The 17,805-nt window shown below is 39.7% G+C and overlaps 1 protein-coding gene across 1 annotated transcript in view; it reads left to right on the forward strand.

The window, feature by feature from the left end:
- The window catches only part of GDA (guanine deaminase), a 79,914-nt gene that overhangs the window by 14,948 nt on the left and 47,161 nt on the right, over positions 1–17,805 (forward strand). The window contains exon 2 of the mRNA XM_072611569.1: positions 17,477–17,565. Within this exon, the coding sequence (XP_072467670.1) occupies positions 17,477–17,565 (89 nt within the window). The remainder of the gene's footprint in view (positions 1–17,476; positions 17,566–17,805) is intronic.

Below are 17,805 nucleotides of genomic sequence, written 5' to 3' on the forward strand. Positions count from 1 at the left end.
GGGACCTCAAAGGCCACTGATTCCAACTCCTCGTTTCATGGGTGAGGAAACCGAAGTCGGGAGAATGGCCAACTTGCCCAAGATCCCTGTTGGGACTGGAAGCTCAATTCCGTGTGGACAGTCTCGGGCAGGTAAAAGTGGGACTTCTAAATCTTAGAGTCTTACGAGGCCCTCCATGAACAGCGGGGGTTCGAGAAGGTCAGACCGAGCTAGCTCGGCTAGCTCGGGTATTTCCGCCTCTCCCCCAGAGATACCTGATGGGTGGAGTCTCCCTGCCCTCGAGGTCGTCCCGGATTGGAGCACACTTAGTTACCTAACAGCACGGTATTGAGATGCAAACTGTGTGGCTGAAGATTAAGTAGGATTGAGGAAGCCTAAAAGCTCTCTTAGCACGTGTGGAGCCAAAGAGAAAAGTAGGGCTCCGCTTCTTTTCTTTCCTCTCTCCCCTCCCCCTCTCTCCCCGCTTGTACTTCTACTTCCAATCCCTTAAGCTTAGCCTTCTTAGGAAATCTCCCCCTCTTCGTCCTAAGAAAGAAGACCCCCTGCACTTGTAACCGAAACCCTGTAATAAAGCTCAACCCCTGTTTGACTCTGGAACGTCCTTTCTCTCATACGTGCATCCGGCGTGGCCAGCCGAAGACCTGGACAGGTAAGAAAGACTCGGGTAGCCCAATACAGGCCTCTAGGCTTGGCAGATCCCATTGGGAGTAAGGAGCATATTACATGTGACTGAATATAAGGTCTTCAAGGACTACTACGTTTTGTTTTTGTGTTTGCGTTTATTGCCAGCTAGTTCACACTATTTGGGGTGTAGTGGTTACGAAAATGCCTGTTGAATTGACTTGACTTGAATTATAGCCCTGTTCTCCCTCTCAGTTTCTATGTCCTGATTTATTTTTTGATAGAATAAGTGTTCCTAACCCTATCTCAACACTATACATTTGCATTGCCCTTTATTTAGTGGTGTGACTGTGTCAGGAAGAGAGCTTTTTTCATTCTTTTCTTCCTTCCTTTTTGCCCTCTGCTTTCAGCTCTTTATGTGTATGTGAATCTTGAATATGTCACTATTAATTGGTTGATCTCTATCTGGTAAATAGTGCCACATCCTTTAGCTTGGCATGTATAATTGAATGGAGAAGGCTGACATTACCAGATTGTCTATGTTCCTCCAACTTTTGTGGCTCTGTCTCTCTCTGTCTCTTCTCGTTGTCTCTTCTCTCTGTATCTCTTCTCTCTCTCCCTCCCTCCCTCCCTCCCTCCCTCTCTCTCTCTCTTTTTCTCTCCTTCTCTCTCTCCCTCTCTCTCCCTCTCTCTGTCTCTCTCTCTCCCTCTCTCTGTCTCTCTCTCTCCCTCCCTCTCCCTCCCTCTCCCTCCCTCTCCCTCCCTCTTTCTCCCTCTTCCTCTCTCTCTCTCTCTCTCTCCCTCCCTCCCTCCCTCCCTCTGTCTCTCTTTCTGTAACATCTCATCAATTTCTAGAAACCTTCTTTTACCTCCTCTTCTTCTTTGATGGTTTTTAGTACATAAAAGTTCTCAGCCCAGGATACATGTTGCATGTTATCTGCCCGCTGTGTGATAATGCCATAAATAGGTATGTATGTATATATTACATATAAATAGATAGATATACACACATATACACATATCCATATATTATATATACGTGTGTGTGTATACATACATATACAGAGAGAGAAGCTCTTTGAGGGCACTACCATTTTGTCTGCATCTTTAACACCTAGCACAGTACCTGTCCCCACTGTAGACACTTAAAAATACTTGAATGACTTAGTGGAAAAGTCTTTATTAAGGATTTAATATGTTCTAGACACTGTACTAAAAAAAGACTGATACAGTCCCCACCCTCAAGAAGTTTACATTTGAATGAGGGAGACCACATGCATAAAGGAGTGGTGGATGGAGAGGAGCATTTTGGTCTGGGAAGTAATGAAGATGGAGAGTGGACAGAGAAAGTTCAGCACTCCTTTGGTTACAGTTCCTGGTGATGACTTTTTCCTCCTCACTGAGCTTCATTGAGTTGAAACAACATGCTTTAGAATGGGGTCAAGGGTGAACTTGTAGGGGACTTCATTCTAGTCATGTGTCTGTTAAAAATTCTATGCATGTTGAACATTAAAATTTGTAAATGGTTACCCTTTGCATGCAGAGCCTTGATGACATTGTTTTGAAATATTTAGCTCACCCTCATAGTGACATGGAAGTGACCCTGAGTTCCTGAAAGTTAGATTGATGGAGTAGGATGTTCGCCAGGCTGTGCCAAGATGGAAACACTCTGAATATGGGCCTCACAACAAACTCTATAACTAGTCTGAAGACAGCTTAGTTCATTGCAGAGATTTAGGAGGATCCTGAATTTTTTTGGCCACAGCATCTCTTGAAGGGTATGTAATAAGTTATAGGTGGGTTGTAATCTCCTTCCGTGGAGAGATCACACATACCTACCAAAAGACATTCACCACCTCAGCTTAAATACAGACTGACTTTTTTTTAAAGCTGTCCTTCAAAAGTTTAGGTCTCTTAAAATCACCTTTTACCCAGTGCAAGGGTAAAACTGAATTTGGTCAGTCTTGAAAATGAAGTAAGTATATGATCATTTATATATACATATAAGCACACACAAATATTATATATGCATATATGTATATCATATGTGTATGTATGCATGCACATGTGTGTCATTATCAGCTCTGGATGTGGGTATTAATCAGCTCTGGAGACAAACCTTTGACAGAAGACAGCCTAATGACCAGTCTTCACACTTCTTAGAGTAGTGTTTGTTTTAACTTCAGCCTCATGGCCATCTTGATGGAATAAAAGGATCATAGAATATCAGAATTTCAAGTAAACAATTACAAATTATTACACATTTGCTATGTTGTCAAGTACTGTGCTAAGTGTTGGTGATACAAGAAAGGCAGAAATGGTTCCTGTCCTCCAGGAACTCAAAAATCTAAATGGGAGGTAAGGGAAAGAAGATGCTAGCTACTATGTACAAACAAGATAAATACAGGTTAAACTGGAGATAATCTCAGAAGGCCGTATTACAGTTTCCAAGTTGGAGAGTTAGAGGTCATCTACAATCCAAACCTACACCTAAACTAGAATCCTCTCTACCTTGTGCCAACTGATCATCTAGCCTTTTCTTGAAGGCTTCCATTGAGGAGAAACTTAGTTACCTCTTGAGGCATCCTAGCCTACTTTTGCACAGCTCTAGGAAGTTTTTCACCCACTGACCTTAGTTCTTCCCTCTGACCATATGGAAGGAGCCATTACCCCTTTCAGGAGACAGCCTACCATCTACTTAAAGAGGACTGTCATGTTTCCCTTGACATATTCTTTCTTTTCATCCCTATTTTTCAACCATTCCTTGTATGGTATGATTTCAAGGCCCATTCAGCATCTTGATTATCCACCTCTGGACACTCTGAAAAACTGTCATGTAAAAAAGTGATTAGATTTCTTTTCTTTGACCCAAGATGCCAGAATTAGGAAAAATAGGTAGACATTACCAAGAAGCCAATTTAATCTTGATGTCAGGAAAAAAATAACCTTCCAATGATTAGAGCTTGTCAAAGTGTGATGGGTTACCCTAAGAGGTAGTGGGGTTTCCTTTTTTGAAGGGGAAAGTAAAGACTTAGATGACTGTGATAAGTATGTTACAGTGGGAATTCATTTAAGGTATGGTTTGAATGAAGTAACTACTTATGTGTCTTCCAAGCCTTAGATTCTGTGATTTTGTCAGACTTGTACCCAGAACTGAACACAACAGTCCAGAAGTGATCAGACCAAGGCAGAGTATGACAAAAGTATTCAATAGAATTTCCTTGGGTTACAGCAGCTAGAAGATGCTGGGAGACTGTCTCCTTACTGGAAAACCTAGAATATAGGGTGTATCAAAAGTCTTAGAGCAGTTTTAAACTTTAATAGATATGCTTAAAACTTCACTAAGACTTTTTGGGACACCTTATAGTGGTCCATGACCAGTAACTGGGATTCACCTGTAGTTCTTGAAGCCTTAACTAGTAGTTGTCCAAGATGATTGTCAACACCATTGTCCCTTCTCCAGAGTTTGTCAGGATTTCCATCAGGGAGAGGAGTAAGGCATTTCACAGTACCTACTGTCCTCCTTTACTTAGAGATATTCCTGGCAATATCTCTTCCATTTTCTTTACTTAGTCCAGCATCCAGGAAATGACAAGTAGCTCTTTTTCAGAAAAAGACTAGGGGCGCCTGATATGTGCAATTTTTAGAATTAAGGAAAATGAAGTCCAAATTCCCCTGTGTGTCACTCAAAACCTTCAATTGCTTGGCCTCCGTGTACTTTTATGACTGTCATAGAAAAAACTACTCACAGCTCAATTTATGGTGCAAGTCAAGGGAGGAACTTTGTTGAGATTACTGTAAGTCATGGCCTGGTTCAAGACTCTTGACCTTCAGTTGGTCATCCAGATGTAGTTCTGAGATCACTTATCCTTAGTCTTGTCTATTTATGTGTTGACCAAGTTGATGGATGTTTTTCTGCTTAAGAAATCTTCCTCTAAAACACAGAATTCTAAGTCAGCCCCTTCCTCCCCTTTGCAAACCCCACCTCCCAATTTCATCAGGGTGTATACAGTAATCCAAACATTAAGGTAAAAGTGCTGTAATAGGTGGAAGGATTTTCTGTGTGAATAGTCAGATCCTTTAATGAAAGCAGACCTGGGTCATCAAGTTAACCAAGTTTTAAAGTTGAGAGGCACCTCAGAGGTCACTATAGCACAACCTCACTCATTTCACAAAAGAAGAAACTGAATTCTAGAGAAGGGGAAGCAATGTGAAAATGTTAAACTTTGGAATCTCTTACAACACAATTGAGGTTAATTTGATGGAGTTTTATTTTTTTGTTGTTTTAATCTTTTATACTACCAGCCCTTACACCTCTACCTCCTCACTTTAGTTATAAACTGGGTTCATGGCATTTCCTACTCATAAAGAATAATTTCTAGAAATTCACAAACTCTTCTAGCCAACTGAATTTAGCCCCTTAAGAGCATTTTTTCAAAGTAACCAGTTGTTTGAATTAAAAAAAAAAATTGTTTTTCAAACTAATTTAGATGTTAGGTATAGACTGTGTTTTGTTGTGGGGAGGTGATAACCAAATCTCTGCCCTGAGACAGGAAGTTTTGATTAGAATTTATATTTCCCTTTTTCCTTCAGCTAAATTCAGGACTTAATTGTAATAACCACATAGAGAAGTGGCTAGGATACAGGTGACAAAAGGGAGGGAAGTAGAAGATGGTAAAGAGAATGTAAAGACATCCTGGTCTAATAGAAGGATGTCAAAATCCAATAGAAGTAGCTCACTGTAGGCAGCCAGTTGACTTAGAAAACCACAAGTTAACCTTATCTATGTTGTATTACATTTTTAATTATTTTGTTAAACATTTCCCAAGTACATTTTAATCCAGTTCAGGCTGCACTTGGGAGTTTTGCCCCTACTGGAGAGTTTCACACCTCTGGTCTAATGGTTAGAGCACTGGACCCAGAGCCAGGAGAACTCTAGGTTTAAATCTTTATCTCTGACTCTTAACTGTGTAAGCATGGGCAAGTGACTTACCTTCTCAGAGTCTTTATTTCCTCATTTTTAAATTAGAGGTCATAATTGTTCTGTCATACAGGATTGTTTTAAGTGCTTCGTAAACTTTTACATGTTATGTACACAGGGGCCATTTCTAACCCAGAAACCTGGTACCACCTATTCCCCTACGTCATTTGAACTAGTTTTTGTTGTATTTTTATTTGCGATTGTTTCCAAAGACATTTCAATTCCTTCTTGGAAGTAGATAAAGTCCTAAGAAATAAAATTCTAATAATGTGATGGAATTGCTGTACTTCTTTCTCAAAATGGAGGACCATTGATCTGGTGGGTGCCATGCACTGTTCCATTTAGACTGTCAGAGACAACACAAATAATGGCATTTTCACACACAAAGATGAAAGCCTCTATTTTTGCATATTGGGGAATGGGATGGGGATATAAAAGTGTCAGCCGCTGGCTGTGTAGAGGCGGCGAGGTGGGTGGCATAGTGGATAGATTACTGGACCTGAAGTTGAGAAGACTCATCTTCCTGAGTTCAAATGCAGCTGTAGATACCATCTGTGTGACTTGGGGCTAGTCATTTAACCCTATTTGTCTCAGTTTCCTCATCTCTAAAATGAGCTGGAGAAGGAAATGGCAAATCACTCCAGTGTCTTTGCCAAGAAAACCCCAAATGAGGTCACAGAGAGTTAGACAAGACTGAAACATCTGCACAGCAATAGCACTGGCTATTACACAATACTGAGAAGGTACAGGCCATTTTTTTCTATACTTTTATTATTTTTAAGTGCTTTATTATAACCACATGTGAAGGCTGAAGATCGTGGAGCTCAAGTAGCCGACTTCTTTTCAGCGAATGTGCTGAATCTCTTAGCAAAGCACACTCTTAGGAATCTTTAAGTTGGAGACTACTTAGAGGTACATAAGCTCAGTACATAAAGCTTGTTAAAATTGTGCCGACCTCAAGTTCATCTTTCAGATTCCTGATAAGAGTTCTTCAGCTTCTCCAAACTTCTCTGATTTTATCTAGTTAGTATCTATTAGAAGTTACATAAAAATTGTTCTGGTGCCAAAAGTGAGAAGTAAGTCATCGTGTATATACCACTTTACAAAGTGATTTCTCTACAACATCCGTGTGATACGGGCAGCTCAAGTGTAGAGATATTAATTGACTTGCTTGGAGTTGCCGAACTGGAACTCAAGTCTTCTGACTTCCACTATGGCAGGATGTCTCTCTGTTTTTAGTAGATAGATTCCAAGGCAAAATTTAAAATTACTTCAATGGAGGAGTGGGGTGGGGCAGCTGGGTGGTAAAGTATTTTGAATCAGAGCACTGGAGTCTGGAGATACTTACTGTGTGATCCTGGGCAAGTCACTTAACCCCAATTTGCCTGCAAAAAAATTAATAAATATTTCAATTTTTTTCCCTCCAAAATGACAGTGTTTCATAGTGGCTATAAAGCTGGCCTTGGAGTTAGGAAGATCTCAGACTTGAACACATCCTAAACTGTGGTATGAAAGATAAGTCAGTCGGACTTCTATTGCTTTCAGGCAACGTTCTATAGGTTATATGTTAAAAATGAGCTTCTGATTTGAATTGAGGAAGTTTTCTTTAAAAATCTCAGCAAATGCACTTGGTTTCATAGTCCCATACACAGCAGGCAGGGAAATGAGTATCTTTGCTATGAAGTCAGGTAGCTAAGAACAAAGGTTTTTTTGTTTTTGGAGGTGGATTGACAGTGTGGTATTGTAGAAAGAATGTGTACTTGGATTGTCCGTTGCTCTGCCTAAGACTTCTAAAAACCCACCTTGCCTTGGTGAATAATCTGCCTGTACAAGGGAAATTTATTCTAGCTGACAGAAGCTAAGCTTGTCACAATTTTCATATGAATAGACTTCTGTTCAGTAATTTTCTCTAGGTACTAACAGTTAAGTGGGAAGAAGGAGAAGATGCTGATAGTGAAACGTCAGATTTATTTCCAGTAAACTGGACAAAAGTCACACAGGATGAGATGACATCTAGGGATTGTGTTCTATGCTCGCTGGTTGGGGTTTTACCTCCACCTATGTGAGCTTGTGGGTCCATTGGAATATTCAAAATAAAGTAGGAAAGTCTTAATGCTTGGAATAAGAGCATTAGGTTTACTTTAGACAGGCTTCCAGAAAAGAACTAGGGACTGTTTATTTGCCAAATCATGAGGTATTTTAGAGGTGGAAGGAGCCTTTGAGATAATGACAGTAACCACCACTAGCATTTATGTAACACTTCAAGGTTTGCAAAGCACTTTATTTATCTCTTATTTTTATGCTTTACAATCCTGTAAAGTAGCTGCTATTATTATCCCCATTTTACAGTAAAGAAACAGGCAGACTGAGACTTAAGTGAATTAACTCCAGCTAACTTAACTGAATTTGGTCTTGTACACTATCCACTATCCACTATCCACTTTACCATCAAACTGCCCTCTGACCTTGTACTATACAAATGACAAGCAGTTTGTGACGCAGTACTACCAGTACTGATCACAGCCCTCATCTTCTGTGCAGTTTTTGCCCATACTTTCCTATAAATAGTTGAGATTTGAAAAGTATTCGTTCTCTCTTTCTCCCCCTCCCCTCCCCTCCCCTCCCTCTCTCTCTGTCTCTCTCTTTGTCTCTCTCTCTGTCTGTCTGTCTCTCTCCCTGCCCCCTCTCTCTCCCTGTCCTTCTCCCCCCCCCCCAATAGAATGCTAGGTCTAGGTTCAGAATCAGAAGGACCTCAGTTTGAATTCTGCCCCAGACACTTACAAACTGTGTGATGCTAGGCAAGTCCCTCAATCCCTCTCATCCTTAGTGTCTTTGGATGCAGAATGTTGATAACAGTGCCTCCCTCCGAGGGTTGTTATGAAGAACAAATAAAATAACATATAGAAGATGCTTTGCAAACCTTACGGATACCATGTAAATGTTGTGGTTTAGTCATTTTCAGTCCTGTCTGACTCTTAATGACTCCATTTGGGGTTTTCTTGATAAAAATACTGGTGTGGTTTGCCATTTCCTTCCCCAGTTCTTTTTATGGATGAGGAATCTGAGGCAAACAGGGTTAGGTGACTTGTCCAGGGTCTCACAGACCTCTCTCTGAGGCCAGATTTGAACACAGGAAGATGAGTCTTCCTGACTCCAGTGCCAGTGCTCTTGTCTATTGTGCCATCTAGCTTCCTAATATATATGTATGTGTGTGTGTTAGCTGTTATTATCATATCACATTGTAGCTTGGATGACCAAGTAGGGGTTGTGTTCTGCACTGACAGGGGATTACCTCCACCCATGTGAGGTGACAGGCTTCTTTTCTAGTTGTATGGATCCTCAAAGATGTTTTTCTGTTTACTTCTGACACATAAATCATGGTTAGTATGCAGCCTTCATACAACCACTGTGCATCTATTCACTGCCTTTTGAATTTTTTGAAATTTGAATTCTTCCAAGATTGTTGCGCTGAATTATGTTCTATGCGTCAGCCCTTGAGCACCACAAGGAGGATAATGCCATTAAAAATGTATGCTTTTGCAGTTCTGTGCAACTGATGATCATTGAAAATAACACGTTATAGTATATGCTGTATTTTCATGGCACCTAAGCACCTATGCTCTTAAGGGTTTTCAAGACCTCAGTAGTGAACATGAAAAGCATTCTCTTTAGAGCTTACTTTTTTTTTTCTGTATTTGCAAAGGTTTTGAGCAGCAGAGCACACCTGCGTTCTCAGGGACCCTGATCTAGTGGGTGTCTTATCTTTAGAAAGTGGGGAGAAGTAGGCTAGCATACACATATAGGAACTGCTCACACGTAGTATGTTGTGGAAAAAAGGATTGGATTTGGACATTTGAACGGAAGTTCTGCTACTTACTGTGCATGTGTGTGACCTTGGGCATACATATATGACCTTAGGGCAGCTAGGTGGCATGCCCACCAGATAGAGTGCTGGCCCTGGAATCAGGAAGACTCATCGTCCTGAGTTCAAATCCAGTCTCAGACACTTATAGCTCTGTGACTCCAGACAAGTCATTTAACCATATTTACTTCAGTTTCCTCATCTGTAAAATGAATAGGAGAAGGAAATGGTAAACCGTTCCAGGGTCTTTGCCAGGAAAACCTCAAAGGGTCCCACAAAGTCAGAAACAACTGAACAACAAGTCAGCTACCTCTCTGATCCTCAGCTTCCTTATTTGTAAAATAAAGAGGTTTGACTAGGTTACCTTCCAGCTTTAAATCTATAATTTACATGTAATCTCATAGAACTATTCCACTCTCCTCATAAGCGCCAGAAGTGATGGGTAACTCAACAGAATTCAACCCAAGTTGACAATATGTTCATCATATAAGCTTAATGTCATAGCTATTTTAGACCCACCATAAGAAAACAGAGCCAAATGAAAAGTGAAGGAGTATTATGTCACCCAGAACATACCATATTTATATATTCAGTTTTAAATAAAAGTACTCTTCTGGAAATAAGGATAGAATTCCTGTTAATTTGGTTTATTTCAAAAAATGCTCAAATGGTGTCTCTATATAATACTGCATACACATGTACATGTGTATGTACATATGTGTGTGTGTACTATTGTCTACTACTGACTTTTTCTGATGCCTCATTGCATGGACCTATAGGTCTGAAAAGCCATATCAGCAGAATATAGGGTCTTCTGAAGGACTTTGAGAATTGGTCTTCTATTAGAGTGTGTGCTGTTATCTGGGGGGCCAGCTTAGCTAGGTAGGGAAATCTCTATCCTAAGGGGGTTGAAGATAACAATCCATGAAGTCTGTCTTCATAAGATCTTAGACCTAGAGCTGAAAGGAACCTCAGTGGCTACCTAGTTCAACTGCCTCATTTTATGGATGGGGAAACTGAGATTCAGTGAGGTTAAGCATAAAAGAATTATAAGCTGTGGTGGTGGAAATAATGTAAACTTAAAGTATTGATGGTCTTGTGTATATGTGTGTGTGTGTGTGTGTGTGTGTGTGTGTGTATGTGTGTATGTAAGAGAGTGACAGAGAGGGAGAGGGAGAATAAGAATGTGTGTATACATAGAGATAGGGATAGAGGACTGGGGACTGGACCTATGATGCCATTGGAATAAGGAACTCCCTCTACTAATGTAGCTTGGAATCTTCCATGCAACTTATAGTCTTACAAAATTACCTATAACACTAAGAGGTTGCGTTGCATGACTTGACAAGCGTCACACTGCCAGTTCATAGCGGAGGTGGGACTTAAACTAAAAAATATTTGCTCTCATGGCCAGCTCTGTCTACTATGTTATACTACCTCTGTGTGTGAATACGTACATACACACATACATGTACATATATATATATATGTACCCAACATATATATATATATATATATGTACCCACACATGTAATTTACAAATATCAATGGAACCATTTGAAACCTATTATGGTGTAAGAGATATAAATAAATGATTATGCTCAAATGTTCCAACACTGCGAGAATGTATTATGCACTCAATTCACATATATGAGCACATATATGTGTTTCATACATGTTTTGTGTGGAAATACTTATTGAATGAATGAAATGGCCTATTAGTGGCAGACTTCATGAATTTAACCAGGAAACTATTACCACACTTTTGTTTATTTATGAAGCTGTTCCAGACTAAAGAAATAAGGCCTTGGTTTTGTTTGGCAGATGCACAGACTTAGGACTCAAAGTCTGCCTTTATCGTCTGTCTCACGCAACTTCTTGAATACAGGCAAAAAAGACCAAAAATAGGTTCTGTGAGCACACTCTTGAATTAGATTCTTCCAAACATTTGGTTTCTGGGGGGAAACTGGGAATGACTTTGTAATTAATGTGACAGAAAGAAATTGAAATGAAGATGTCCTCAATTTCAGCCTTAAAGATACAAAGAAATGGGGGGGAGGAATGCATCCTCTAGCTCTGAGAAACAAAAAAGACCTTTCTTCTTAAACAGCAGGATAAAATAGCTCTGTGTAATTTTGAGATGGTAGACAGCCTTACAGTGACTGAGAATAATCAAAAAAGTCATGTTAAAAATCATTCGTATATCACATACCATGGCACAAATGGACAGTGAATTGAGCTCAGAATTAAATAGGAAGAGAGTGGGCTGGTTTGCCTTTCAGTAATTGCAAAGCTCGTTTAATGACTCCCAGTTTCTCTTGGAAACAAAGGCTCATCTTTAAATGCAGTTGCTCTACCTGAGTTGTTGTTTGACTAGAAGAGGTAGAAAATAGGTTTCTGGAGAACTGAAAATGCATACCGCTGAGTGGAGCATGATTGGGGTGAGGAGGCTAGAACGTGGGAGGAAAAAGAAGGAACTGAAAAGAACCCAAAGGAACAGGAGATGTTATCAGGGAAATGTATGAAGAAAAGAAGGTGGCCAACAGTGTGGAGGTGAGGGATGTGGCGTCTAGAATGGAATGCTGGACCTAGAGTTCAGATGGATCCTGCGTCACATACTTACTGTCTACTGGCTACTGGCTACTGGCTACCATTAATCCTCAGCATGCTTTAGTTATATCATCTGTAAAATTAGAATTATAATAAAAATCCCTACTTCCCAAGAGTTGTGAGCAGGAAATGAGATAATATATGTCAAGTGCTTTGTGAAGCATCAAATGCTGTGTAAATGTGAACTATTATTAATAATAACAGTGATAATAACAATAAAGTCCCATACATAACCAGCTATTTGTAGCAAGCACCATGGAAATAACAAAGAATTTGAAATCAAGTCCAACTGAGGGGTAGAACCCACCGTACCACCACCCGCCCTTAACCATGACTCTAACTTCAATCAAATTGGCAAAGGATAAGGACTAGGCCTAGACCTGTGAATTCGTGGATATGGGGAACTCTGTCAGTGCTTATCTGCTCTTATCCAGTTGCCTTGGTACTGAGAAGTTAAGTGAATTGCCTACGGTGGCACAGCAAGTTGATGTTATAGGTGGGACTTGGACCCATGTCTTCCTGGCTTTGAGGCTGGTTTTCCATTCATTGTGCCCTGTTGCCTCTTTCAGAGATAATGAAAGATGATCCAGTTCAGTTCTAGTATGATTGTGCAAACAGCCATGAAATTACACTGATTGTGGAGTTGTGGATTGGTTCAGCCTTTCAGAAAAACAATATGTATAGAGTAAAAATTTTCATTTAATAGCAACATGTTTTAACCTAGTTGTTCTATTACTGTAAATACAAGCTGAACTTGGGGGAAGAAAAGGAGAGACAGGGTAAAGAAGGCTTATCTAAATGCAAAAATATTCTGACAGCCTTACTGATAAAAGCAAAACACTCAGATCAAGCTAGGTGCCTGATAATTGAGGAATGGTTGGACAAATGATGGCATATCAATAAAATGAAATATTATTTTGCCATAATAAGAAACCTGAGAAATTCAAAAGCACAAGACAAAACTTATATTTAAGTGCGACTCGTTGAAGAAAACAGAACCAGAACAATTTAGAACTGACAGCTATGTACTTAAAGACAGAAATCACATTAATTCCCCAAAATTCTGAAAAGGTCACAGAATCAAGAAGGAAGATTTAGTTCCAGGTGAGCTAGACAGAATCGGTCTATGTATCATTTATTGAGGAGTTAGCTAGCAGCAAATAATTAAAGGTTTTCAGGTATATACAATGATATAAGATCTCTTATTTTGTTCTCTTTTCTTTGCATTTTGCTAAGGTAGTCTTTAGAAATTTTTAGTTTACTTTTAATAGCAGTTGATTTATATCTGTTAAACTTCTGTGTGAGATTTTCATAATAGGTATCAATGTCCTTTCCTTCATCCATTTCTTGTTTTTAGCATCAATAGCAATAGTTCCTGTTGGAGTTAATTTAGTTGTGTGTTACATCTCTTTCTCATTTGTACTCTTCTAGCTTTGTGAGAATTTTGATTTTCTTTCTTCCCATAAAAATCAACCTCCTCCTTGGCATCTCCATCTGGTTGTTCCATGGGCAACTTAACCTCAGCTTGTCAGAACTAGGACTCAGTACTTCCTCTTTACCTCCCAAATTTACCTCTATACTCTTCCTTATCCTCCATATCCAGTCATTAGCCAAATTTTATCGTTTCCTTCCATCCCTCTCACATCCATCTCCTTCTCTCTACTCACACCACCACACTGCAAGAGTCAAGCCCTCAACACCTCTCCTCTAGACAACTGCATTAGTCTCTAGCTTCTGTCTTCTCCATTTCATTCCCCACACAGCTGCCAAATCAAAATTAATCACAAAATCACATAGTTGTGGCTGTGTCACTCAGCTGCCCAGGAAACTTCTGTGACTCCCCATGATCTTTACAATAAAATACAAATTTCTCTGCTTAGAATTTAAAGCCCTCCTCAGTGTAGCTTCAGGCTATCAATTCAGAGTATTTATACATTACCCTCTTTCACACACTCCATGGTCTATCCAAACTGGCCTGCTTAGTATTCTCCTGTTATTCACCAGTTCATTTCCTGCCATCATGCCTTTGCACAGGTTGTTTCTAGTGCTTGGAAAGTTTTCCTTCCCCGCTTCTGCCTCTCCAAAACCTAGCTGTCTTCAAGGCTCAGCTCAAGTGCTTTTGTTGTTTCCCCTAGTTATTAGTATTTGCTGTCCCTAATAATTACATTGTATTTTAAAAACATATACATTTTCATTTGTTTGCAAATTGCACCTGTCATATGTTGTTCCATCCTAGTTGAACATCAGCTTCTTGAGGTTAGGAATGATCATTTTTGTCCTTGTTGTCTCAACATGTGCCACAATGCTTACCCTTAGAATAGACTTGTCCTTATTGAAGTACTGGACTGAATTTCTCTAGATCCGTGGTTGGACTAGACTGATGACTTCCAAGGTCCCTTTGAACTGATCTATGATCAGTTTTGTCTTAAATCATTTGATGTGAGTTGGTGTACTGTGGCATTTGCCATTCTTGTACAGTGCTCACTAATCCTTCTCGTCTTTCCTTCCTGAACTCTTCTGGAAGCTTTGTTGGGATGGATTTGACAGTGGAACTGTTTCAACAGTGGAGCTGTGGTTTGAGAATGGCTCTGCCCTGTTCCATAGCAACAAGCCAGTTACCCAAATCTTCCATCTGGTGTTTCAAGGCTGTGTCTTCCAAAGATCCCCTTCATTCTCTGACAGCCATTACTCATTCATTTTTGGCATTAGGACATTTTCATTATAGCTCATCCCAAGTATCCTTAATTTCAAATTTTAGAACATATGAGTGTGTTTGACTAAAGGAACAACTTAACTGTCTAAAGATATGCTTCATGCATCTCTGACCAAGAAGGAACTGTGCCTTCAAGGGGAGGGATATGTGTGGCTTGTTGTGTTATGGTGTCATGGCAAGTTGATATGTTTGTAAGGGTGTAGATTTCTCCTCTTTCCATACTCTGATCCAGCCAGTCTGGCCTTCTCACTGTTTTGTATGCACACGGCATGCAACCTTATTTTGCCTGTATACCTTTTGCCCTGGCCATCTTCCATGCCTAGAATGCATGACTTCCTTGGTCCTTCCTAACATTATTCTTGTCTTTCTTTGAGAAACACTTAAGGCTTTATCTTCTACCCAAAGCCTTTCCTGTTCCCCTTCGCCTCAACTTTGTATTTAACTACTCTATGTGTTTATTAACTATATATGCAAATAAATATATGCATATATTTGTCTCTTCCATTAGAATGTAGAATCATTGCAAGTAGAGATTATTTTATTTTTTGTTCTTGCATCCCCAAGTATAAGACCTAGCACATAGTAGATGGTTGGGACCAGGTAGGGAACTCTCAAAAAGAGGAAACTCATTCTACCAATGCTACTCAGTACCTTCTCTGTAACTTACTGTCTTAGGGAATTGCGTAGATCACTAAGGAGCTAAATGTCTTGCCCAGGGATATGTCAGATACAGGAACTGAGCCTGAATCTTTCAGCTTTTTATTTATAGTCCCATGCTGGCTGCTTTTCCTTGTATTCCTATTGTTTCCCAAGTGTAATAATATTTTTCTGATGACAGAAAATCCATGAAGAAGAGGTATGCCCTTGCATATCAAATCCTACCTCAGATACAGATTAGCTGAGTGATGCCAGGCAAGAAACCTTTCTGACCTGATCTGTGAAATAGACATAACAGTTCTTACCTCAGAGGGTTCTTATGAGGACCAAATGAGATAATGAATCTTTGCAGTCCTTAAAACGTTATATATATGTGGGCCAATATTGTTATGCCTCACCAAAACTCTGCCTTCCAGAATCTCTGGACCACACAGATGTTGCATATAACTGTCTCTACTCACACTGTTCCCTCCTCTCCCCCTCTACAAATTCAAATCCTAGCCACCTTCCAAGATACACCTTTTCCGGGTAATTTTCTTTATCACTTTATCCCACAGTGATCCATACTGAACTCCAATAAGTACTTACTGTCGAGTGGTGCTTATTATCTGTTATTTGTACTGTGTGTGTGTGTGTGTGTGTGTGTGTGTGTGTGTGTGTGTGTGTCTTTTACCTCCCCCAACAGCACTGTAAATTCCTTTAGGGCACGGTCCATGTCTTATAGTTTGTATCTTCTAAATTATAAAGCTAACTCAAGGACTTAGATTATAGATTTAGAACTGGGAGAGACCCCAGAGGTTATATAGTCCAACCTTTCTTTTTACAGATGAGGAAACTGAGGCCCAGTGAGAATATGTGATTTGTCCAAGGTCACAAAGGTTGCATAAATGAGAGCTGGGATTTGAACCCAGGACCTTTGGCTTCTAACTCCCTCCACTCTACAGGGTTCCTTCAATATTGGCCTTTCCTAAAGAATACTTGAACTATAATTTTCAGGTATTTTTAATGACTAAAAGTTCAATTAGGAAACCAGAGATAAAACTATCAGAAATATAATTATCCATAGCTACCATCTTAGTTCAGGCCCTTGTTTTGTTTAGTCATGTCTGACTCTTCATGACCCCATTTGGGGATTTCTTGGCAAAGATATTGGAGTGGTTTGCCATTTCCTTCTCCAAATCATTTTACAGATGAGGAAACTGAGGCAAACCTTATCCAGGGTTGCAGAGCTAGTAAGTGTCTGAGGTCAGATTTGAACCCAGGAAGTTGGGTCTTCCTGACTCTAGACCTGACATTCTGTCCACTCTGTCATGTATGTGTGTATGCATGTATTAACTTTATATTTGTACTGAATATTTTTATATTTACCTTCTGTCTCCATTAGAAAGTAAATTCATTGTGAGTGGAGATTCTTTCTTTTTTTGTTTGTTTTTGAGTCCCCAGGCACAGTGCCTGATGCACAAATGACTCTCAATAAACATTTACCAATGAATTGACTCTTCCTAGAACCTCCAGGCTAGCCATGTCTCATGTCCCTCTTGGTTCCTGGCTGCACTTGGGACTCCCTTTCTCGTGCCAGGGGGTGGCACAGCTTTGTCCCTGCCCATCCCTTCCCCCTCCCACTTTTCATCTTCTTTTATATGCCATCTTTCCCTCTAGAATGTTAACTCCTGGTGGACAGGCACTGTTTTTCTTTCTACTTACATATATATGTTATGCAATATCTTACATACTTATATATTATATATAATAATGTATAATATTCCCAGTATTTAGTACAGTGCCTGGCACACAGTAAATGCTTGATATATACTTGTTGACTGACTGAAATACATTTTTCTGTATTAAAAAACATCTACCTACACAGTCATCACTAGCTTGTCAATCGAGTTGCACTGAACTAAATTTAAATTCTCTTTTCAAAAGACATACAGTAAATAGCAAATATATAATGTATGTGTGTGAATTTATATATATATATATTTTAAATATATGTATATTAACTTCGTGACTCTTTTTTCTTCCCTTAAAGATAGTATTTTTGGAACCCGCTTCCCAGCAAGAAAAACTGGCAGCAGAATGGGGCTTCACACCAATTGAAGTGAGAGAACTCAGCATCCAGTAAGTCTTTCTTTTGCCTAGAGCAATTAAACTTGCTGACCACAAATTTTCAGGTACCAGAAAAAGTTGTTTTTGGTTTTTTTTTTTACTGGATTTATTTGTACTCTCTCTATAGGTTTCTAATCTCCCCTCCCCCTTTTCCTCCCATTGGTTATTCCAAAGCTCCTGTGGAGGATTCACTGTGCTGCCTGGGGTTTAAGGTATTTTGGCCCCACTTCCCTTAATCTACTTGGAACCAGG

This window comes from Notamacropus eugenii, chromosome 1, assembly GCF_028372415.1.
Source record: "Notamacropus eugenii isolate mMacEug1 chromosome 1, mMacEug1.pri_v2, whole genome shotgun sequence".
NCBI classification, from domain to species: domain Eukaryota; kingdom Metazoa; phylum Chordata; class Mammalia; order Diprotodontia; family Macropodidae; genus Notamacropus; species Notamacropus eugenii.